Source organism: Micrasema longulum, unplaced genomic scaffold (genome assembly GCF_059751315.1).
Source record: "Micrasema longulum isolate JH-2025_06_02 unplaced genomic scaffold, ASM5975131v1 h1tg001536l, whole genome shotgun sequence".
Lineage (NCBI taxonomy): Eukaryota > Metazoa > Arthropoda > Insecta > Trichoptera > Brachycentridae > Micrasema > Micrasema longulum.
The window spans coordinates 60588-86227 of NW_028278719.1; the positions used below are offsets into that span (position 1 = coordinate 60588).

General features: G+C 31.9%; 1 protein-coding gene across 2 annotated transcripts in view; it reads left to right on the forward strand.

Annotated features, from left to right (window-relative positions):
* LOC148274987 (phospholipase A2-like) overlaps positions 1 to 21591 on the forward strand; it is a 77840-nt gene extending 56249 nt beyond the window's left edge. For both annotated transcript variants that reach the window (XM_088236329.1, XM_088236330.1), the window contains 2 exons: positions 15356 to 15582; positions 21371 to 21591. In XM_088236329.1, coding sequence (XP_088092455.1) covers positions 15356 to 15582; positions 21371 to 21466 — 323 coding nt within the window. In that variant the 3' untranslated portion in view covers positions 21467 to 21591. The remainder of the gene's footprint in view (positions 1 to 15355; positions 15583 to 21370) is intronic.
* The last annotated feature ends 4049 nt before the right edge of the window (positions 21592 to 25640 follow it).

Below are 25640 nucleotides of genomic sequence, written 5' to 3' on the forward strand. Positions count from 1 at the left end.
AGGAGACTTATGTCCTCAGATGCGGTGTGCGGTATGTGGTGGGTAAGCTGTACGTGTTATCAATTGAAACAATGAATTGGGTTGTGGTCCCGTGGCTAGTGTCTCGGACTCATGGCTCAACGACTTTTGCTCAGAGGAATTTCTCTTTCGTGGCTCCGAGAGTGTTCAATGTCCTAGATGAACATATTCAGTTCTCCAAAACGAAATCCGTTTTCAGAAAGAGTGTACAAGTTTGGATTTTGTCTAAGGGAAGAGAGACTGCTGCTATTGCAAAGATTTATATACTATTAAGTGTGTTGTTCAGATGTTTGTTGTAATGTGTGTTTATGTAATAATTTTTAGTTTTAATTTTTGCTATTATTTAATAATGTACATGCTTCGACTTTCTATAATGTTGTATCCCAACTCAACACAGGGCTCTTGGCCTCATAAAGTTTGGGATACGTCATTATTATTTATGTATGAACAAATAAATACATAAAAAAAGGGTCTGTGATCGAATCTCACTCTACCCGAAATTGATTCCTATTTTCTAATAGTGGCCCTCAAAATGAAATATTTGGGTATATCATAAAAACGCAAATATTTCTTATTTCCTTTAAAAAATGTATTTTGACATAAACGCAATAGTTATATAAATGTTTTTTAACTTGACTTGTTATGGCGCAACAGGCCGACTGGTGTAGAACGCACCAAAAACTAAAGGAAAATTTTACTGAAAACGGGGTGTTAAATACCTACGTATGGAGACAAGACTTAAGTGTGTATCCCCTCACACATCCCTAATAAACTGCCCGATAAAGGAAAAAATGAAATAAATAAAAAATCCTCTTTAAAATTCTAGACTTCCATATTCCCTTCTCAAAAATGTTTTCACTCTCTGTTGCAACAGATTTAGATCTAAAAAACTCCCTATGGAGGAAATCCAGCCTATGTACAAACATTTAGACTTATTAAAAGTAAGAAAAAGTAATTTGTAACTCTTCATTATTACTTTCATACCGGCCCTTACCAGTACTGGTAAGGGTTTAATTTTTTTTTTCAAGTTACCGGTACCGGAATGAAACTAAACCCGAATAAGATATTGTTAACAATGGAATATTACAACCATAACTATCTTCTAAACAAAAAAAAAATACATTTTTATAAAAAAAGGTTTCAACTAAAATATTTCAATGAATTTTTTTAAAGTATTACCGAAGGCATAATTTTACGTAGAAATAAAGAAAAATGTCTCAAAAATTTGTGTGATTGAAAATGCTTGTATTTCTTTTCCAAAACATAAAATTAATATTTTGCTTCCGTTTTCTTCATTTTTAATTTACAATATTAAAGACATTTGAAAAAAAAAAGTTCAATACTAGTATATAGAATATGAGAATCAAGGCCCCAAAGTTTAGTCTAAATTTGAAATGGCGTAATCTTCCGGTCAAAAAGTAATTATATTTTAGTTATATAAAAGTTTTAAGTGTATTTTTTAATAAAAATTATTGTTTTATATTTTTTATTCTTGCGGGATTTTTAAAAAAACATTCTGAAATCATTAATGGCAAAATCGTATGATTTCCTCAGTTTTCGTGCGTTTTACCGGACCACAGCCTTAGTGTTATTTTTTTTTTTTAATATGATTTCACAAAAAGACGGCATTTTATTTAATTTTTACATTTATTATGTTGTTCTACTATTTGTGTTACTTAATATTTAATGAGAGAAATCCCCGCAAAAAACCCCATTTAGAAGTTAAGTAAAAAATTTTTTTTTTCAAGTGACGTATTTATATTAAAATCATATTCATTACCTTAGATATTATGGAAATCTTATTCTAATTCATCGTATTTTTTGCTGTTTTTACATTGAATAAAACATAAAAACAATACGCCGGCCATTGATTTTAATTTGCGTTTAAGATTGGTGGATAAAACTCATTTCTGCATTTTCCTTGAACCAGCTGTAACCTCAATTCAGGGCATTTTTCAGTGTCCCTTTATTGGTACATAAATTAATGTACCACCTACTTTGGTTCCAAGTCCAGATATACTGGAATGAACCTTCCTTCAAGGTGGTCACGTGAGGTACATCGAGGTACAGACGCAAGTTCAATGTCACAACTTTACCAAAACACGTTTGTAGAAGCGAGGGGGTCGCCATATCGCTCACGGCGGGCGCGGGTACCCAAAGAAAGAAAGTGGTTAAGTGAGTCTTATTAGTTTTGTGGTTCATGCTTCAGAAAAACAAAATTGCATACTGTTATTGTAATTGCTAGGTCCCTACTCAAATATTGCTATTACGTCCGTAACTCACAAATTACTGTTCCAAAAAAAGCACCAACTCCTAAATAAAATTCTATAGAATAAGGCATTGAGGATAATACTCGAAACAAATATAGGTACACTCTGGAACCTCATTTTACACAGTTTTCAACCGGGCACTTTTTTGGATAGTCGATGCGCCAATGGTAAATATCTATCAGGGGCGTGCGGTTAGGTTTTTTATTAGGAAAGCGGTCACTTGTTACTGGGTACACAGGTAAAATATGTACCTACTACCAACACAGTAATTTGAGTTAAATGCTTTGAAATAAACTAAAAAGCAATTTTATGCTATAATTTCAATATTAAAGAGTGATATTTCATATTATAATACCATCGCACCGTGTCAACCAATTAAAGTGCTAAATTTGTCATAAAACAGTCACAATATGTGATAAATAAACATGGATGGGTTTGTTAGAACTGCTTCCACAGAGCTTGTAAGATCTCAATTTGCGCGTGCGCAGACTTGAGAACTCAGTTCTGAACGACCGCCTCTTTGGAACCAACAGACTTATGGAGTTCCTTATTCCAGAATTAGACAGAGCGCGATGAATTTGTCTTCAGCTAGCGCATAACTGCGGAGCCGAAAGGTTGTTTGTGGGCTTGTTGAATTTGTTTAGAAGTTATTAATGAATGAACATTTAATCCATCTCAGATCGTTATGATTAATAAGCTGATCAAAAAATATTTTTTGTAGTTACTAAAATGGTTGGTTGTTAACTTATAGCTTATTTTATTATATATAAAAAATTAGGTACTGGTTTTTAAAAACGCGCATTGGTTCCATCCAGTCCATGGACGGACCGCGCATGATATCCACGCATGATAGTGCCATCGTCGTGGGAGAAAATACGTGAATTGCGTGCGTTCTCAAATTGCTAATGAGGAATTGCAGCCCTACAGGAAATTAGATACGAAAAATGATTTCTTATGCGCGGTAAAATTAGAGTATTAAATTGTGCGTCAAGTATTTGATAGACTTGGTCGTGCCATGCCATGATTTCTGCATCCATCAACATTCGTATCGTATATCCTTTTAGCCGTTCTTTCTCTGTCCATTCGCTCGACATGTCCAAACCAACGCAGCACCCCTTTCTTGATTCTGTTGATAATGCATGTCTCAGCCTTACACAGTTCACGGACCTCGACATTTGTGCACTTATCATACACCGTTTTACCACACATTCAATACAAAACTTTAAACATCATAGTGCTGATAATACGATATATAAAAGTTCAAAAAACGTTTTTGGCTTAGTTTAATATGCTATTAACAAACGAAATACGAAAAAAACACTGAACTTCCACATTCTTTGCCTTCAAGTCCTTAAAGCGTCGGGCGTCGGGCGTATTATTGAGAGCGCTTTCACATCCTCGGGTTTAATCAGTGCAGTGGTCCCCCGAGGATGCGGCGTCTCTTGTGATGCAAAGCATCTTAAGATATTTAAAGCATCGCATTCACATACAAAATACTGAATACAGATATACAGGTACGGATTACAGATGTACCTCCTCACTACTTGCACACAGTCAACTGTCAAGTGGTAGAATGCGTTTGTAAACCAATAGGTTTCTGGTTCACGCCACAAAGGCGAGATTTCGCGATTCGCATCTTCAAACCGGTTCGGAAGAAGCATTATACTACCAACTTAGATTAGATACGAGTATATGGCATATGGTATTTGTCCCACAAACGAAGTTTACGTTGAAATTATAATTATAATTGTTTTAAATATACAGTACAGATCAAAAGAATGGGAAGTATCAGATTTAGCGCTGCTTTTTAAGTTATTAAATAATGTTCTTGACAGTCCCGAACTTTTAAATTGTGTGAATTTTTATGTGAGATAGCGTGGGACGAGACAAAATAATTATTTTGCTTTTGATTAGCATATATCAAACTATGCTAAATACTCACCCATTCCACGGCTCCACATGTTAGCGAAAAAACATGGAAAATTAGATTTATTTAATTTATCTTTATACAAATTGAAATCATTACTTTTTAATCACTTCTTTTTTAAATTATAAAAATGTACTAAGTGTTATACCTACTTGTTTTACTGCTTATACTATAATACATCGCCTCTGTTACTTCAATACTTTTTAACTCTTTATTTATCGTTAATTTGCTGCATAAGTATGTTATAATTTCTTATTTAATTTTCCTTTATTTTTTCTTTATTTTCCGCTGATTTTATTCCGTGTATCTATTATTTTATTTATATTACAAATTTATTGCATAAAATTAGTATACATATTTAATAACAGGAATATATATAAAACTTATTGATATAAAATGAAAACGCAGTGTTCTCTATATATAAAGTTTATATTTGAAGCACTAACTCTGATATTCTCCATCTAACATGGCTCAGCCTGTTCTAAGATGGAGATTTTATATCTTTTAGAGCATAAGTAGTCCTATACTAATAAAACAATAACATGAAAAAAACTAAAACTACTTAATTATAAATGCCTAGCTAATCAAATGTAAGAAATTATAAATCAATATTATACACATATAAAGTATATATATGTGCCAAGAATACATGTTACTTAAACATAAATAATATAGTATAATATGTAATAAAAAACAAATATAAAGCAATGAAAAACATAAAAATATAAATAATATGTGTACCAATTATATAAAGTACTACGTTTTTTGATTTACATATATTTTTCAAAAAAATCTCTTGCTACACTATTTATTTGTGCAGTTATTTTTATTTTAGAATTTGTTTTTCATTTTGAGTCTTTTATATTTGGCAATAAGTCATTAAATATTTTTGGAGCAATTACATTATATTGCTTTTTACCAAAGTCTATATTTTCTATACTTGTGTACAGGTGTTTTGTTTTATTATAATTGTTTTTCAATATTATTTTATACTTTGTCAAAGGCGCAAGCCGTCGAAATAAATAAAATAATAAAATATAAAACGAATAATTGTAAAATTCGATGTTTTTTATTTATTAAGAGTCGACAGAATTTTTATTTTAATTACAAAAAACACATGACTTTTAGAACTTTATCTTTGTGATTTTGTAATGAACTAGAGGACCTGACAGACGTTGTCTTACCCAAACGTTGACTTGCCTGCTATAAGCTGGTTCACCAAACGTTTTTTTGATATTCGAATTTTCGATAAATTATATACTAAGTGACATTTGATATTGAGATCGACATTTCAATCTTTTCGTTTCGTCATTGTGTGATTTGCTGTTGCCCAAAGCAAAATAAAAAAAATAAGTGCAATATCATCGGCCTGTGTATCTGTCCTTAACAAATGTATGTATAATGTAATTAATAAATAAATATATATAATTCTTCTCTTCGTGTGATGAATTATTAATATTTAAATATCGAATTTAAGTAGGTATCTAGGTACTATTTTATGGTTGAATCCCAAAACATAAAATAAATATATTTTTAATACAGAATATTTTTTTCAAATGTCAAACTCTGCTCTTCTAACAACAGGAGTGCACATTATTTACGATTGCAATTTTAAAAAAATATATTGAATGTCAGTTAATATTATTTTAGTATTACCAAAAATCCAGTAAAAATAAATAAATGGTTAAACATTAAAAAGAATTTAAGGAAAGAAACTGACTGAGATCAACAAAAAACGAATGCTGTTTGTAAACATTCAAATACAAACTTTAATTATATGCAAAAAAATAACATTTTCCCAATTTTTTTGTAAATGCATTCTCATCGAATGCAACCCTGAAAGGTCGATGAATAAAACGTTTTTGTTTCCAACGTTTTTTTACAGATTAGATTGAAGATTTTAAGATCAACAAACATGCGCTGCGCAAAGCTCATTATTATGCAAAAAACCACACGTAAACCGGCTAAGTCGTTTAGGGGAGTTTAGTGACACAGAAAAGTTATATACATAAAGATAACCACAAAGTTAGTGCTTCAAATATAGAATTTTACTAACTGTTTTTTTATTTTATTTAAAGAGATGTTATGTTTCTTTATTACTTTTTTGTCGTTGTTTTTTAATATTTTATTTTCAATAAATCGTTTAGTTTTGATTATTCTGTTACATTTCGTATTAGGTTTTACATTGTATAATATAATCACTAGATCCTCAGCACAAAGACAACTTAAACAAATACAAACTAATACCACTTTCGGACAAAGGGATTTTGAGTATTATTCAATTAAAATCTATAACCTACTTCCACTATCTATTAAAACAATTAGTAACGAGAAAATGTTTTAAAAGGCTATAAAAAAATGGGTAGTGGAGCTAGGTAGAAGTAAAATGGATTGTCTCATTCGCCCAACTGAATTGAATCAACTTCTTTACAAGTGTGTAGATTATGGTAGGTTTTTGTTATTTTCATTGTGCGTTCTGTAATATAAACAATATAGATAAACCTAGTTTTTAAAACTGTGAATATTTTGTTAATTATCTCTGTTTATTAAGTAAATCTTCTTTGTTTATTCTCAAATGTAAAAACATTTTAAAAAAGTGTATTGTTTAGTGTCCTCGGCACGGGTAACCCCAGTGAGGTCACATTATTTTTATAATTAATTATAGTTTGTAAGAGAAAAATATGCATAAATAAATAAATATATTGCTGACATTTGTGATTATTTCTGTAAAACATTTTTCGTAAAAGGTTCTTTGAACCGTTGATGAATAAAAAACATAGGCAAATGGTGAATGTTACACAGTGTGTAAAGTGGCCACTTAAACCAGCCAATAACAGGTCATAAGCCCTGTAAATGCCTAGACTTGCATATGCCCTTATTTAAGGTATTCTCCATCCCTGTTGTAATTTGTTGATCTTAATGACTCCCGAGGGGGTGAAATCCAGTCTTTTGTCTACGAACATTTGGACAAACTCAAATATTGTAATGAAACCAACTGGTCCAAGAAGTTTAAAAATTTAAAAATTGTTTTCAGGCGTTGCCTAGTATGTGAAATAATTCTGTCAGATGAATCTCTTCACAACAATAAAGGTTTCAGCTCTTTATCTTCACTAAAATCAACAAATGGAAGAATTGAAGAAATATGGATGTTCAAACATAGGCAAAATGGTGAATGTTACACAGTGTTTAAAGTGGCCACTTAAACCAGCCAATGACTGGTCATAAGCCCTGTAAATGCTTAGACTTCCATATTCCCGTATTTAAGGTATTTTCCATCCCTGTTGTAATTTGTTAAGTTTGAATATGTTGTCATTGGCTGGGGATAAGGCTTAAGCTCGGGTTTCCTAGGACAGCGGTGCACGTATTTTAACGGCCGTAGTGAACGGTGATGCAGTGGACAGCCGTCGTAACGTCGACTAGAGAGTGGTTTCCGAGGTAAACGGTGTTAAATGGTGTTGATAATACCGTTTTCCTAGGAAACCACACTCTAGTCACCGTTACGACGGCTGTCCACTGCATCACCGTTCACTACGGCCGTTAAACTACGGGCACCGCTGTCCTAGGAAACCCTAGCTTTACGGGATCACATTAAATAATACCGAATAACATTCACCGATCTGTCTATACACGTTCATACAATACCTAAATTTTTTCATCTGTTGTAAGTCAGATTCTTTTATATTGCAACACGTATTAAGGTAGTGATACATACCTTTACTTTGCTGTGTTGATCTCCTCGTTAATCCTTTGCCCCTGACAAAGTTACCGACCCCAGGTGTTCATACCTTGGAAACCTGATGCATTTTGAAAATACACCAAAACTGTCTGAAAATTTAATTTATTGGAAGTTTTCAGTCGGCAAAGGCCGTAGCATAAATTGATCAAGAAACCTTGAAATAATGTAAGATTTAAATTATATTACGTTTAATATAATGTTAATAAAATTTGTATAAAACCACTCACCGACTTATCTGTCTACCGGTTTCGAGACGTAACCCGTCTCTTCAAATTTTCTTAACATAATATTAAAATGTTGGACCACAAAGTTAATGCTTTGAATATTAATAATATATTACGTTTATTGTAATAATGTACAGGTATAAATTAGTAAACAGTTATGTCAATAATTATTGTAAGTAATATTAATTGACTAAATGAAATATATAAATGAATAATATAACAACGTTTTAATTTTTTATATTCTTGTAAATATGCTCGAAATTTGTGCAAGGTATTATTAATAAAAGTGTTATGAAGTATATGAAGGTATTATTAAATTTAATTGAAGGAATTACTAAAATTAACTTATTATACGTAAGGATGTTATGAACACAAATTGATGGCAATTTAAAAAAAAATTTTTGGTCAACAAATTTTGCAAGTTCAAGTGTCAATTTTTGTGTTTGTCCTAGACAATTTACGTGCCAAAAATATGATAAATAAATTAACTTTACGAAATATTACTTATACGAAACTCTATCAGTAACTAAACAATACTTTTTGATAATATTTTGGGAAGGATCAGAAGATTTATTGATAAGGACTCTTGCAAAACTATTTACAAAGCAATTATTGAACCACATGTTAACTACTGTAGTACATAGCATTTTATTTTTATCAAACAAAGAAAACATAGATAAACTAACTGTACTACAAAATATAGCCTTTAGAATCATTTTGAAAAAAACAGATACACGAGGGTAAGTCGATGGTAAATGAAATGAAATTATTAACATATAAACAAAGAATATTTTACAATACAATGATATTTGTTCATAAACTTATAAACTCTAATAAAAAAACAGAATTTTGGAAAAAAATTGATCGGAACCAGCATGAACACGATCACAATACTAGAGAAAAGAACAAAATTAGACTTCCATTTAGGAAAACGACAAAGTCACAAAATTCAATTTTATTTAAAGCAATTAAAAAGTATTACGAAATGGAAAAAAAATATTTATGAAGAAAAAAACATATCAAAATTTAAAATAATGGTCAAGACATAGGTGATAAACAATTTATAAATTAAATATATTTGCAATGTTATTATTAGAACACACATAACAATATGCATGATATGTGTGCCCTACTTTAAGATTTAAATAAATAAAAATATTATTATTAGTAGAACTCCGTTTATCCGAACTCTAGTCACAGTGGTTCAGAATAGCACCCCAGATCGTTACCTTATTTCTAGAGGTACCTTATTGTATAATCAAATCCAGTTTAAGGCAAAAGAATTATGAATTTTTTGCAGTCTAGCGGTGGGCTCAACTAGCATATCATAATTTCTAGAGTTGAACCTATGGAACACTTTTACATAAAACGGTTTTATATCACTCGTCGATAGGAGAAATTCAGGCTTTTTCAACAAAAAAAATAAGAATTTAGTCAAGCAAAGCCTGTTTAGAAAGAGCTACTATAGAGTCGATGAATATTTGCAGGACAAGACAGCTTGGCATTAGATTCGCGAGTATTGATATTAATTTATTGATTTTAGTTTTTTTATTTAAATTCGTTTGATAGGTTTAATTTACTAATTATTGTTTTATATTTTATAGTTATAATTTATTTATTGACGATTATAAGAGATTTCACGAATGTGTAGCCATATATGAACAAAAAATTAAAATCCCCAAATTGACCACTCTTTAGCGAGTAGGGACAATTTAGAATAGCACTTCTGGATATTTGACAATACGGATGACTAGAGTTCGGATAAACGGAGTTCTACTAATAATAATATATTATCAAAAAGTATTGTTTAGTTACTTATGTGTTAGTAATATTTCGTAAAGTTAATTTATTTATCGTATTTTTGGCACGTAAATTGTTTAGGACAAACCCCAAAATTGACACTTGAACTTGCAAAATTTGTTGACCAATAATTTATAATGAAGTGTTACGAAGTGAATGCCGATTCAATTAAAAATGTTACTAAAATACTGGCTATTTGGCTACCCTGCTTAAATGTCAGGCAATCGTGCTGATCATTATTTGATTACGAGGCGAACATGATGGATACTAACATGTTAGAAATTAAATTAGATGTGGTTATAATAACATGAAATGCTTCAATTAAAGTTATGATGCTTATATTATGTCATCTATACTAGAGGTGAGCATTTCGTTTTTTTAAATAAAAATAGCAATAACAGTTACCGTTACACAAATTAAGCTGTTTCGTTAAGACGTTTAAAAAATAACAGTTTAGTGCAGTTACCTCCCCTCCCCAAATTTCAATTTAAGTACCAATAAAAAAACAATTTTTCTTCCCATTTCGCCTATCGCATTAAATTTTATGTTATGAATAAAAAATATAAAGTTTTTTTCCGTTGCTGAATTTTTGATAATTAAGAAACAAAAAGTTACTAATTTTCCAAAACGTTTTTTATTTTTTATTTTTTATTATTGATTTTTTTTTATAGGAACCTTATTTTATGGAATGAAATTAATATTTTTTAGCCTAAAAATTTTATTAAATGCAAATAGAGACCTCTAAATTCACAAAATGCCATTTCATTTATACCTTTAATTATGTTTTCATTCGGATTATATGCGTATTAAATGTACTTAATTATTAATTTAACATTTATAATAAATTATCCACGAAAAATTATCAATATGGTATATACAAGAAATTGTCAATGTAAAATGCACATGTAATTTGGACGGGCTTTTTTACTTACAATGTTAATGCGAGCTTTCACTAAAATTAAGCCACTCAGTAAACTTTGCTTTCTTTTTATACGAACGGCAGGATCACCATTTTAAATAAATAATGCGTTGATATTGAATGACTCATTACTGCATGTAAATTCCGATAGTATTGTATTGAGTTTGGATGGATGTGTCAAAAACGTTAACACCCTTGTTATATTCAAACAGGGTTTCTTTGAAACGCAGTTGTTTTTAAACGGCGTGCCTACACCGTTGTGAGCCTTCACAGTTTTTTTAAAACGGTGAAGTTTTCCCGTTATGACACTGTTTATGACTGGTTATGATACTGTTTCAGTTTAAATTGTTTTTCATGAAATAAGTTTTTGTATTATTTAATAACGGAAACGACTAACGACTTTGTGCTGTTCAAAATTTCGAATTTTAAGAAAGATGGATAAGGTCACGGGTCTGCGCGGGTGTGGGGTGGGCGCAGACGCACCGGGGAGATTTCATGCGTATATGTGTATGTACTTCTTCCTTGGGAGATTACAATACAAGAAGTAGGTATATGGATAAATATTTTAAGATAGAGCGAAGCGCGGTAAGAGAGTGCGGGGGGCGTTAAATTTTTCGCGCTGGCCAAAATGTATTTTTTACTTATTTCTGCGCTTGATGATTTAGCTTTTGTTTTTTTTAAAGATTTAATTTAGGCGTTTCGGAAAGGTAACTGTTTTAAAACAGCAGTTACATTTTTCTACCACCTCTAATATATAAACAATTGTAAAATGATCGCTGCTTACTATTTCTCTAGCAAAGCCCTCTATTGAAGTAGAATTCAGGTTAAAATTACGTGGCGTGTGGTGTGTTGCCAGGTTAGGTAATAATTTGCAGGTAAGCACAGTAAGCGGCATATTGTATCGATTGGTTGACGTGAAATTGGATTCATTAGCAACACAGTAACAGTAACGGGTAACTCACAGTTGACCGGTTTGAGCCACTATAGGTTACGAAATAAGGCTAGTTTTACTAGTTTCAGCTGTTTATTGTCATTGTTTTATGCCTCCTATATTGTAAACATCTTGCTTAGAAAACCACAGATAATATTTATTTGTGAGCTCGTGGCGCTGTCAATCCGGCCGCTGCGCGCTATACGAATGTCAGTTCAGAAAACTGGAAAAAAAAACATAAAAAAATACATACAAATTTACTATTCATTAAAAATCCTTATTTTCTGGGGAAACAAACAGTATGTACAAAATATATTCACAATTTCTTTGTATATTAGTGTAGAACACCCATGCGCACACCAAAAAATTAATTAAACTTAAGACAATAATTTAAATTGTGTTTATTATAACAAATGAAAAAGGTGTCTTTTTATTTATTTATGACAAAATACAAGGTTTTAAACCTTACATGTTACATTATATTACATATTTTATTTGTACGAAAAATTCCCAATCAGCAAAAGTGCTGGAATGAGGGGATATTATATATAATAACACAATAGTTTAAATAAAATTCGATAAAAAAACACCACATATCACTCGTCACACGGGCTGTTAAAAAGTGTTTTATTTAGGTGTTTTTTAAGTACGTATATGTTTTGTATCATTAGAAAGTTCATTATAAAAATTTATTGCTGTATACAAAAAACTGTTTCTTTTTCTGTTGGTCCTAGGTTGTCCGCAAGTTAAATTATTTGATGCACTTGTATTTATTTTATGCATGTTGTAGTCAAAATTAAATTTAATATTTGTCTTTATTTTATTATTTTTCATCTAAAATATAATTTTTATTTTTTCTGTGTAGATCAATTCCTCTAGATTGAGCATTTTTGTTATTCTATATAAATCTTTGGTTCTAGTGTATTTATTAAAATTAAATGTTACTTTAAGTGCTTTATTCATTGTTCTTTGTATTGATTCTTGCATCTGTTTACTACATTGCGACCATATTATTAATCCATATACAAAGTGTGAAAGTATAAAAGCATTGTATATCATTAATTTTGTACTTTTATCAGAGACATATGTTCTTTTCATTATTCCAATAATTAGACCTAGTTTTTTAATACAATTAATTGAATATCTGCTTCTTTCAATATTTCTGTGACTTTTGACCTTAATTTACATTCATTTATGAAAAATATCAGCCTCTGTAAATCTATAGTTATATTGGTCGCATATTCTAGGTATTGTAGATTGTTTTAAATAGTTCGTTGACGCGTTGTCTGTGTAAAACAAAATATTTTGTCTTGTTGGTCTAGATGGGACACGGAATGGAAGCCTTTAAGTACATTAGGGGAATCAATTTGATTGTTTATTAATGTGTATAAAAATAAATGGTCTTACATTATTATTTGAATTTGAAGAGAGTTTATTCTATGGTAGGTACTGCATACTTTTAGCATAGTTAGAGAAGTTAAGGTTTAACCAGTAGTCGACATGTTTAAAGAATTTTTGTTGGATCTTTTCTAGTCTATAAATACTAGTATTATAGTAAGGTGACCAAATAGGAGTACAGTACTCTAGCTGGGGACGAACAAATGTTTTATAAAGCTTTTTTTATATGTGCCTGCATGTTTAAATGGTTTCGATCCCCCATGATAATTCCGACCATTTAATTTTTTTTTTCAGGACTGATTCATTATGAATATATTAATATATATAAGTCGCGAATTTGACATTAATATAAACTTATTTAAAACCGAAGCAATTTCAAATTAATTAAATGTCTAAATGTTATTAAATATTTGTATTTAACTATCTACCGACTTTTCTATGTCTATCGGTTTTTTCGTCAGTGCCTCGCTTGAACTCTATCTTCATCTGTACATATCGAGACGGCATACTAAACTTCTGTACTATCTGTATCTACCTCGGTATGTTCTACCCACTCATCTCGACATCATATGATCAAAATCAACCAATGAATGACCTTAATGGTTAAGTCCACGTTCCTTACTTCATTAACATTTAAAATAATTCTCATTTATATTTTATATGGGCTTATGTGATAAAAAGTGCCCACTTCAAAGCAATTATAAACTCCAATAAATCCCAATTGATACAAAAAATGCTCGCTTAAATATAATTTTCATAAGAATTTTGACAATTACCAAGACGATATGCTTAAGGCTCGACTGTATTTATCTTCTGATTGATTACAAAGCCGGCTCCTTCAACGTCTCGATACTTACACAGAAAGATAGTAAAACAGATGGAAAAAACATATTTTTTTTTACAGTGGCAACTTTCTAACGTCTCTTATATATTAATAGGGCAACATCTAGCGACATTGTTTTTTGCATCTAGCCGCTCATTTTCAAAACTGTCAATTATGTTAGAATTTCAATCGACTTCGACATTGACTTTCTCTTTCCTATTTTAAATAGGCTTTTAAGAAAAAATGCCAACCATAGAACGATTTAAAATTGAAATAATAGTAATTAAAAGAAAAATTCCTAGGTGAAACAAATTTTTTGTCACTTTTAATGCGTAGATAAACGTATCGAGGGGTTCTAGACCCGTTGGTATAAACCAATGTATTTACATCAAAACTTGATGGTGTGGGGATCGGTAGAGAATCTTTTTATTTTTATTTATTTATTTAAACGCCTTTTAGGCTTTTACATGTTTTACATACATAAATACAAATAAAGACAGACAGACAAGTATTTTGCAAAGAAGTAGCAAAAAATATAAAAATGATTTTTAGAAGAAAAAGAAAAATATCAAAAATATCATCTTTACATATAAGTATAAAAGCGGAAAGAACAGAAGCGCATTTTTAAATATGAAGACAGAAATGAATTTTACACAAAGAAAGGAGCAAAAATACAAACGAATTAAGAAGAGATCTTCGTAATCAGTCGCGAGAATGTCATCTTCAACTATGACGTCATACTGAAGCTATGTCATTTTAGTGCGTAGATATGTATGTGTACCGTGACGTACGCTTCCCCTTGTTTCGTATCGATGTACCTACCCAAAACTCGATGGCGAGGGGTCGGTAGTGTATGTTCGTAATCGCTAGAGAGAATTTATCTTCAACAATTCCGTCAAGGGGAAGGTATGAGTCTTTATCTTCAATTTTATCTACAAAGGAAAATTAAGTTTTCTGCATGAAAAGCAGAATGTGCATACATTTTTTTCTTCTAAACATGTTCAATTATAGGTTACCGACGAAGATACTTTAAATTTTCATGCAAATATACTCATTTTCGTAAACAAATATCGGTTTTTCTTTATAGACAGTCGAAGATAACTCTGTTAACTTCCCATTGTAATTGGGGCCCAGGACACCAGACTTCAAAGTGGTACATAAGGGACTGCTTCGGTTCACCAACCGGAGCGTATGATGTTTTTTTTTTTTATAACAAGAAGATCAGACACACTTCAGATGCAAGTTTTATTATAAAACACAATTTAAATCAGTCAAAATTTCAACCATGTTCCTGTTTACTTCACCGCAGGGACGAAGTGGTGCGGCACGGGCGACATCGCCGCCTCGTACCACGACCTGGGCAGCGACCGCCGCATGGACCGCTGCTGCCGCCAGCACGACCTGTGCCCCGTGAAGGTGCGCGCCTTCTCGCGCCGCTACAACCTCACCAACAACTCGCTGTACAGCAAGTCGCACTGCCTGTGCGACGACGCGCTGTTCGCCTGCCTCAAGGCCACCAACACCTCGGCCTCGCAGGTCTGTATAGTAAACGTGTACTGTTCCTACTCCATGGGCCCTTTTCACACACGCCACGCAAATCCACCCGGCCCGGTAATTTTACCGGGTTCTCACCCTACAAAAGGTGACACGTTGTGTATGCGTTTGTAGAATGAACGCGGAAAGTTACCGGGCTGGGTGAATTTGCGTGGCATGTGTGAAAAGGGCCTGGTCGATTGAAATTAGAGCTAGCGCGTTCGCAAAACGTTCGGATGTTGATCTTTTTTGCTTAATCTACAGGAGGTTGTATTTTTTTATAGGAGTTGTAATCAACAATATCAGGTACGCCGACGACACTGTTTTGCTGGTGGATACCATTACCGATCTTTAGGAGCTATTAAATAGTGTGGATGCATTTGGCGAACAACTAGATTAAACAATTAATGTCGGCAAAACAAAATGGATAACATTTGGTCGACTTGATTACTCCGCATTTTCTCTCAAATTAAAGGGTAGTGACATTGAAAAGGTGGACAAATTTAAATACTTCGGCAGCATTCTAACAGAGACGCTTGACCCAGATATAGGAATTAAATGCAGAATTGAGATAGCAAGAGCTGCTTTTCATAAAATGAAATCCCTCTTCTGCGATGCTAATCTCAACTTGAAAATAAGGCAAAGATTGGTAAAATGTTATGTGTGGTCTGTATTGTTGTACGGCTGTGAGACTTGGACTATGAAAGTGAATACTATGAATAGGCTGGAGGCTTTTGAGATGTAGTTGCATCGCAGAATGCTTAATACCTTTGTAGTCGGTCGGGAGACTTTTATCTTCAACTATGACGTCATACTGAAACTATGTCATTTTAGAGCGTAGATATGTAAACCGTGACGCACGCTTCCCCTTGATTCATATCGATGTACCTACCCAAATTCGAAAGTGGGGGGGGGTCGGTGGTATATCTTTATAATCGCTAGAGGCAAATTATCTTCAACTATACCGTCAAGGTGAAGGTATGACGTCTTTATCTTCCCATTATAATCGAGGCCCAGTTACTCACTGATTACAAGTAGTAGTACTAAATGTTATTAAATATTTGTATATAACCACTTACCGACTTTTCTATGTCTACCGGTCGCATGTTGATTTAATTGGTGTCCTGACAAAGAGACGGGTACGTCTCGAAACCGGTAAACACAGAAAAGTCGGTAAGTGGTTATATACAAATATTGACTATCATTTAGTTAAATGTTTGACCACAAAGTTAACCAGCAAGTTGTATTGTTTATAACGGTGTGGCACCAGTAACTTGTAAGTCATTCAATAAAGCCTAAAGACAGACTTGACCTTAAATTTGAGTCTTGATGAACCAGATCTGATGCCTTTGTTCAGCCGACGAACTACTTGTTGCTGACCGCGCGTGGGCAACCCCTGGTCCGCGAAAACGCGGAGTTCCGATCATACCAAAATTCGTCCATAAACTCTAATCACCGAACGTTGATTTATTCAAGTTGTTTTTTTTATAAACCCTACTTGAAATCTAACTTATAGTCCTTAAAATATAGCTTGATTAAAAGACAGCAGCCAAACTAATGTCACTAGTGATGGGAAATTACTGGTCGCTGATCATATACCGATCATATCGATTTTATCAATTTTTTCATGCAAACATGAAACTCTGTTTCCGGAAATTGATATAAAAACGCAAAAACAAGCCTATTATAGCGTGTTTAAGACAACTATTTACTAAAAAATAAGACATTAAATACATTTTTTCATAAATAACAACAAATAAATTATTTTTTATTCGATCGATTTACATTGATCAATTTGTCACATCTCTAACATTTTTTACAAAATGACGAAACCTTGTAATAACAATTAGGTTTATTTTAGTTCTTTTTTAGTTTTAAAGCTGATTTTATATAATTACGTTAGTTTAGAATCGGGTGGTGGTCCCGTGGCTAGTGTTGCGGACTTGCGGATCAGAGGTCCGAGGTTCGAACCCCACTTTGGCCCAACTAGATTTCCATTTTCTAATAGTGAGTTATTTACAACTCGTTGAAAATGGCCAACGAAATTGAAATATTTGGGTAAATTATAAAAACGCTAATATTTCTTTAAAAAAAAAAAAGTTAATTTATATGTCAAAAATTGGATTTAAAAAATTAATTAACATGCCAGATATGACAATATTTTGAGTTTGTCCAAATTTTTGTAGACAAGGACTGGATTCAACTCCCTGGGGAGCTGTTTATATTAAGAGCTTATATTTGAGCATCTATATTCCTTCAATTCTTTCATCTGTTGATGTTTGTGAAGTTAAAGAGCTGAAACCTTTATTTATGCAGGTGAGATTCATTCGTTCAGCTCTTTAACTTCACAAACATCAACAGATGAAAGAATCGAAGGAATATAGATGTTCAAATATAGGCAGAATGGTGAATGTTACACAGTGTGTAAAGTGGCCACTTAAGCCGGTCATAAGCCCTGTAGATGCCTAGACTTCCATATTACCTTTTCTTAAATGTTCTTCATCTGTGTTGTAATATGTTAATGCCAGATACGAATGACTTTTCGTGTGTCAATATAAATCATTCCTTAGACGTCACTACAAAGTTATGTCGTCACTTTTGCTGACAACTGTCATTCTAATCAAGCTATATTTTAAGGCCTTTAGTAATGTTCTAGAGTAAGAAGCTATTTTCACGAGAATGGTTCGTTAATTGAGGGTATTAGAACTTGGAAAACTTCACCAAAAATGGAAAATTAGTTATTGATGCCAAAATAAACTATACATGAAAACCTATCTACCTAAATAATAGCGTAATTCTAAACCGTCTCTAAATCTTGCAAAACAGGTATCAATTATACTACTTGACACCGCAAACTTGGCATTCTCTTTGAGTTAGTGAAGCATGATTAGAAATCTCACAAAGTTTTTCGCAAATATCTCAGAAACTCCTTCAATGGAGATTTCCAAGTTTGTTTCTGATACCGTCAATTAATGAATAAATAAATTGTTCTTTATTTATTACAATTACGATGTCGTATTCAATAGTAACAACACTAAGCTTTTAAGAGAATGCGCGGTCTGACTTTTCTACATATAATTACAAACGTACTCCCGTATTTTCCCCTGAATTGTTGCTTTTTAGCTATCTACCATTGGCGTGTTCCTATGTTTAGTTTTTTTTTGTTGAGGTCCATCTAAAAACCCTTAAAAGCGTCTAGTTCGATTTTCGAAAATTGAAAATTAAGAGAAAATAAATAAATACACACGGTCAGAATATTGAAATAATGTATCTACTCTATTTACCTCGGTATTCTCTGCCGACTTGTCGATAAGTGTTTTCATTACGTCACCTCAGACGTCATATGATCGAATTCAACCAGTAGATAGCGCGAAATATTACTCCGCGTTCAGCGAAATTAAAATTAAAGTATTTCTCTTTCATATTTTGATTGGGCTTCTATGATAAGAAACAGCCTTCTGTGATGAAAAGCGTCGGTAGATATGTTATTTATCAAGAAAATTACTTTAATCCAAAATGCATCATCTTCGTAACCCCCCTGTCCGCACCCAACGGTGCGTAAGGCACTGCATTGGTACAATTGATGCAGCTTACATCGATCATGTGTTACCTGAAGGTAAGGTGATTAGCCTTACGCTTCGGGCACTAGTCCGGGAACATGAAATATTGCAGTAAAGTCTTTTAATCAATATTTCATGACGACCTTCCAAAGAATCGAACTCGGGGCCTCAAGCATGGTAGGCTAACGCAGCAACCACACACTACGAGGCGGACTTATTTCCACTCGATTTCGTTATTCAGGATTTTTATTTGAGAGCAGTCATCGAGTCGAAAGCACTCGTTCAGGATTATGATTCTTTTCCATACACGTGATTGTATTTGTGCTGTTTTTTTATTTGTTTGCGTAGATTATTTTGAGATTCCGGCTCGCAATTCTGAGGAAAATTGACAATCTGGTCACGACTAGGAAAAGGTTGCCCACGACTGCTATAGACGTTATTTGCGTGTGAATGAAATTTAACAAGTTGAGCTTGGTGAAAGTTGGCAAGGTACCTATGCCACGTGGATGCAAAATTTCTGTGGGAATTATCAAACAACAGCTAATTTACTATTTATTTAGGAGTAAATAAAATATGTCATCTGTGTTCAGGCGGATGAAGTATGAATAAACATTTGTGAGTGTGGAATAGAACCAAAATCCTGGATGAGTGGTTTGGACTAGATTACTTCTTTCAGGTAAAATCCTGAAGAAGGAAATCGAGTGGGGAAAGGCTGGCTTCGTATTTAGTTGTTGGTGCATTCACTTACCAGTATTGAGGTCCCGGATTCGATTCCTGGGAGGTTTGATGTGAAATATTTGTTTTAAAGGTGGTTTAACCCTGCAATATTTCACTGTCCCTGGAACGGTAACCGAAGCGTAAGATTGATTACCTTACCTTCATGTAACAGATGATCGAAATACGCGGCATCTAGTTCCGATGAAGTGCCTTATGAAAACAGGGATATGATGATGGTGAAATACAGGTACTTATTGATATAAAATATATATTTAGTTAATTCATTCCGATGGAAAAATAAAGGGTTTATGGAAATGACACCTTTTGAGTTTGAAAAAATGTACCGTAGTCATACGCCATACTTAATGCTTTTTTTCTTCATACTCAGAAAAAATATGGAATATATTTTTAATGGAAAATTGGAGAACAGACGCCCTTGAAATACGATCGAACGACATGTCAAACGTGTCTTCGTTTTAACGAAATTTAGTTGTAAGTTTAGCTAATAATAAAAATGCACCAGTGCCTTCACGGACACAGGGACAGAGTTGCCTTCAATTGTCTATAATGTAAAATTGAATTTTCGCTTTGTGAGTATTGTCATTTTTATTTTTTAAACATCTTCTAGATATTTGAATTTTTATGCAACTGTACACACATTTTCCTACATAAAGACAATTGAAGATTTCTGTTAGTTTACACTTTGAGTACCGGCCGAATACACATAGAATTTACCCTGTGCCCGGCCTATTTTTGTAAATTCTCATGCTTTGTGAAGGGTTTCTTAAAAGTGTCGTAATTACGAAAATACTGGATTAAATTAATTAAAACTTCTCATATTTATTTGAATCGACTCAGTAAGTTGTTTTTGTATGATAGTTTGGCCAACATTGGCCTTTATGAAGAGCCACTTCGAAATGTTCGCTCATATATAGGGTCTCACTCCTTTTTTTGTGCTTTGTATCCCGGAGCCGTGTAAACGCGTGATTATAATAACCGCGCGTTGTGTCACGGTCCCGTGTTTTCACGTAGTTTACCAGCAGCGAAAAAGTACTAATAAAAGTCACTAGATGTCTATAAAATGCACTTTATTGGACAGCTGGGAAAAGTGTTAACTTAGTTAGAATTTTCTTTATGAAATATATATTTCCGTGTTCTTTTTTTAAAAACATGTTCCATTGCAGGGTACCGACAAAAATAATGTAAATAACATACAAACATTTGTACGCATTTTCGTACAGAAAATTCGATTTTGCTTTAAAGACAATAATTACAGATAACTTTGTTGAATTTCTATTATAATCGGAGCCCAGAAAAATAGAACGATTCATAACTACATTTTTTAGTAAAAATTGCAACGAGATAGTTAGATACTGCAAAAAATCATTAACAATTCCAAATACCTAATAAAAAATATTTGGAAGTATAATTACGTATATTTACCAATCAAGCGCTAATGCTGTTATAATAATGTTATATAATGCTGTTTTTGATTAATCGTATTGTTTTTATAGGTTATGGGTAATATTTATTTCAACCTCGTGAAAGTGGAGTGCGTCGAGGACCGCGGGCGTTTCAGAACATTCCGGGAGGCCAAGGAGGGCTTCTGATCCCCGCCCCCACCGGGCAAGTACCTGCCTGCAGCCTGGACGGAGGCCGTTATCATCATAGCGGAGGCCTGCTCCAACTTCCTGCTTGGAATAGGATAGCACACCCCGATTAAAAACCAAGAAAACGAATACACAATAAAACAAATTGGAAACATACTGCATAAATGATAAAATGGTACATAACGCAGTTGTTTTTATCCAAAAACAATGTTTCCACGACTTTTAGCTGTGAAACTGGCGAAGAGCCATTTGTTTTGTAGCTAGAAAATAAAACCACTACTTTATGTGTCACGTACTTTAAATCTACGTTTTTGATCTAGGTGGCACTGGATTCTGTTTAACTGACAGGAAATTCATAAATAATAATTCTCATTTCTGTATTTCCGCGCTTACAAATATAAAATTTGCATCAAAGATCCGTTATTGACTGAGATATTATTAATTATAAGAAAAAATTGTAGAATTAAAAAAAAGTTTTCAAAACTTTCACAACACAATGTGCATCTGTTTGATGTTTTTCCCCTTTGCAGTTATTGTTTCCAGATGGAAAAAATATGGTGGGTAGGTACTTAAACGATTTATTTAAATTTCCTCAAAGAAACAATAAAATTTACCTAGTACGTACATTTTTAGGTAAATAGTTATAAAATAATGCTGATTGAAGTCTCAACATGTTAGACACCGAGATAAGATTTTTTTGGGGTATAAGACGTACCTGTAAAAATTGTAATGGACTCGGTATTAATGTAGATATTTTTAACTGCGCGTTGCATTTATACAGACAATTTCTTCATGAAGTTGATTATTTGGGATAGTTGCTGAATGTACATTTCGAGTGGTTTATGCTATGTATCGCATATGATGTAGGTATGCGTTTGTGTATGTTTTGTATGTAAGGGTGCGTATGCATGTGTGTATATGTATGCGTTCATATATGTGATGGCTCAGAGTGTGCACTCGGTATTTTAATTTGTTACCAATTATAACCTCCATGAAAAACGCATCTGTTAATTGTAAAATTATTATTTTCTCATTACGGTTTTGTTTTTTTTTTGTCTGTTTCCATCTTTGATAATTAATGAAAACTTAATTGGTCTTTTTATGAGTGAAAATCTTTGTTTTTAATACTTATTATGTATTAAAATATTACAACAGAGATGAAGAACACTTTAGAAAAGGTAATATAGAAGTCTAGGCATCTACAGGGCTTATGACCTGTAATTGGCTGGTTTAAGTGGCCACTTCACGCACTGTGTAACATTCACCATTCTGCCCATATTTAAACATCTATATTCCTTCAATTCTTTCATCAGTTGATATTTGTGAAGTTTGTTTCGATAAATCCACCTGGTCCATGAAAAAGTAAAAAAAATGAAAATGAAATATTTCAGGCGTTGCCTAGTACGTAAGTAAAATAATTCAATCACACGAATCTCACCCGCATAAATAAAGGCTTCAGCCCTTTAACTTCACAAACATCAATTTAAAAAATGATATTACAATTTAATTTATTTTTTACATCTAAGCATGTTTTTCATTCTTTATTTCAATGCTTAACTTTTAATTGCTCTAATAATTTTTCTTCATTTTTAATATTATTTCCATTTGTAAATACTCACTACAAACTACAAACTTAAAAATATCTTTTTTTACTTAAATTTGAATTTTTAAACAACTTTCATTTATGTTTTTTTTTCCTTCTCTTTTTTATACTTTCATAATTAACCTTACATATAATTGCTTTATAATATGGAAACTTCACTGGTCCATTAGAGTTAAGTCTAATTGTTTAAAAGATTAAACTTTGTAACTGTACTGTATGTTTCCTAAATAAAAGAAAATAAAAAATAAATTTAAAAAATCAACAGATGTAAATATTGAAGGAATATAGATGTTCAAATATGGGAAGAATGGTTAATGTTAAACCAGCCAATTCCTAGAGTTCTATACTAAATTCTCTAAAATGTTCTTAATCTCTGTTGTAATATGTTAATATTAACATCTCCCCATGGAGTTGAATCCAGTCATTGTCAACAAAAATTTGGACAAACTCAAAATACTGTTGCTTATTATGTATGAGCGTATATTTTCAGAATAAAATAAAATATTAGGGATAAGGTCTGTGAAATGTTGTGCTTAAAGAAAATATAATATATTTATTTCGAATAGCTAATATTATAACACTTTATTTTAAATGCCTTTTACTGAAAGAAATTTAATAATTTATATATGTGATGACTATAAAATATGTTATTAATTGCTAATGTTACTGTAGTGTTTCAAAATTTCGACTAGATTATAAAATTGCTTGGAAAGCTCAAGATCACTTTGAATTAAATCAATCCGAACCAAATAATATATTCAATATTATAAATAACTTAAAGCGTGTTCATTATAAAATTAAATAAAATTTTAATTGCACCAATACATATCCCAAAATTAATTTCTTCCAAAACTTTTTCGAATTCGCCTGGCTGTTTTATTTTTTTAACAAACTGGACTATTTTGACGATGTTCAAAAAAATGTCGACCAACTTCAAAACACCGGCACGATAGTCATATTTGATTATTTTTAACCACCTTTTAACGCACGTCCCAATCAAATATTTCGACCAATAAAAATACTTCGATTAAAAAAAACTATAATTCTAAATCTCGAAAAAAAAAACTGTACATATTATTAAGGTCAAGAATTATATTTATTTAGAGTCAATAGATTATAAAAATATTATCTAGGTCATTTTTTTTTAAATAATAACGAATTTCCAATTATTCTGCCTTAGCATTTTAAATTTCAATGCAATTATTACAATAATAGTTCAATTAACTTAATATTGTTAATTGAATCGGCATTCACTTCGTAACACTTCATTATAAATTATTATAAAAATAAAACTTTGTTATTAGTGTAACACAATTTTTATTATTTTACAAGAACAATAATACTGTTTCTTCAATCACCCGTCGATGGGAGGAGTGCTCTCCCGAAACTGTAGTAGTGTTCTTATAAAATAATAAAAATTGTGTAACACTAATAACAAAGTTTTATTTTCATAATAATTCAATTAACTTAAGCTTAGTTAGCACATTTCATTGTTAAATAGTTAAATTTTGTTGAGAGTTTTATGAGAACAGTAAATTATTAATTCGTCAAAATTTATAATGGTCTGCATTTGCGCAGCTGGCGGACTATAATATTTAGATTATTTGTTTGATGACGTAGGATTCGACAATATTCTGAGCAGAATAAGATTATTTTGTTCTTTGGTGGTTTTTAAAAAAAAAAAATATACATATACGCTAATACCAGATTTATAACTATGTAAAATATAATGTAAACTACAATATGGCAATGACCTATCCAAATATATTATATGTAGTATTAGTCTCAGTTGAGAGAAAAAAATAAACATTAAATTTCTGGTCACTGCCTTAAAATGATATATTATTCTAATTATTATTTTTTCTAAAAAACCTGCAATCAAAAAAAGCATAAATATTATGCATTTTTTATTATCAATGTAATTTATGTATCAAAAATAAATTTTATTGCTGACGCATACAATTCATTCAAAGCTCTGAATTGAATTATACTATTATTTGAATTGAATTGAAATATTATAATATATTTAAAAAGGGTCTTAATTCAAACATATTGAAACATTCTGATGAATACAATTTTCATACGGTATAGTTTATTGTGTTCAGAAAATTGAATTTAGATTAGAGGTGAAACGGATATCCGGCCGGATAGGCCGGATACCGGATAGTAACTAATTACCCGGCCGGATAACGGATAGTAGCTCAATATTCGGCGGATACCTAGTATTCGTTCAACTGCGAAAATTTCATGAAATCAACGCCACTAAATTAATTTATTGATATCGACCGCATTTGAGAAAAAGAATGTATGTAACCCTCATTATTTCAAAAACGTTTTTTTTTTTCATAAAAACGTTCGCCAGTATTCACTATAAACCCTACATAAAAGAATTTAACCCACAAATTAAAAAATATTTTTTAAATAAAAATATATTTGCGCAAAAAAAAATAAAGCGCACGGGGCAAATACCTTAAACCATAATAATAATTTCATTAATAAACCATATAAACTAAATCCAACTTATTTATCGATAAGTGATCATTAGAAATGTCATGACATTATTTTAACCAC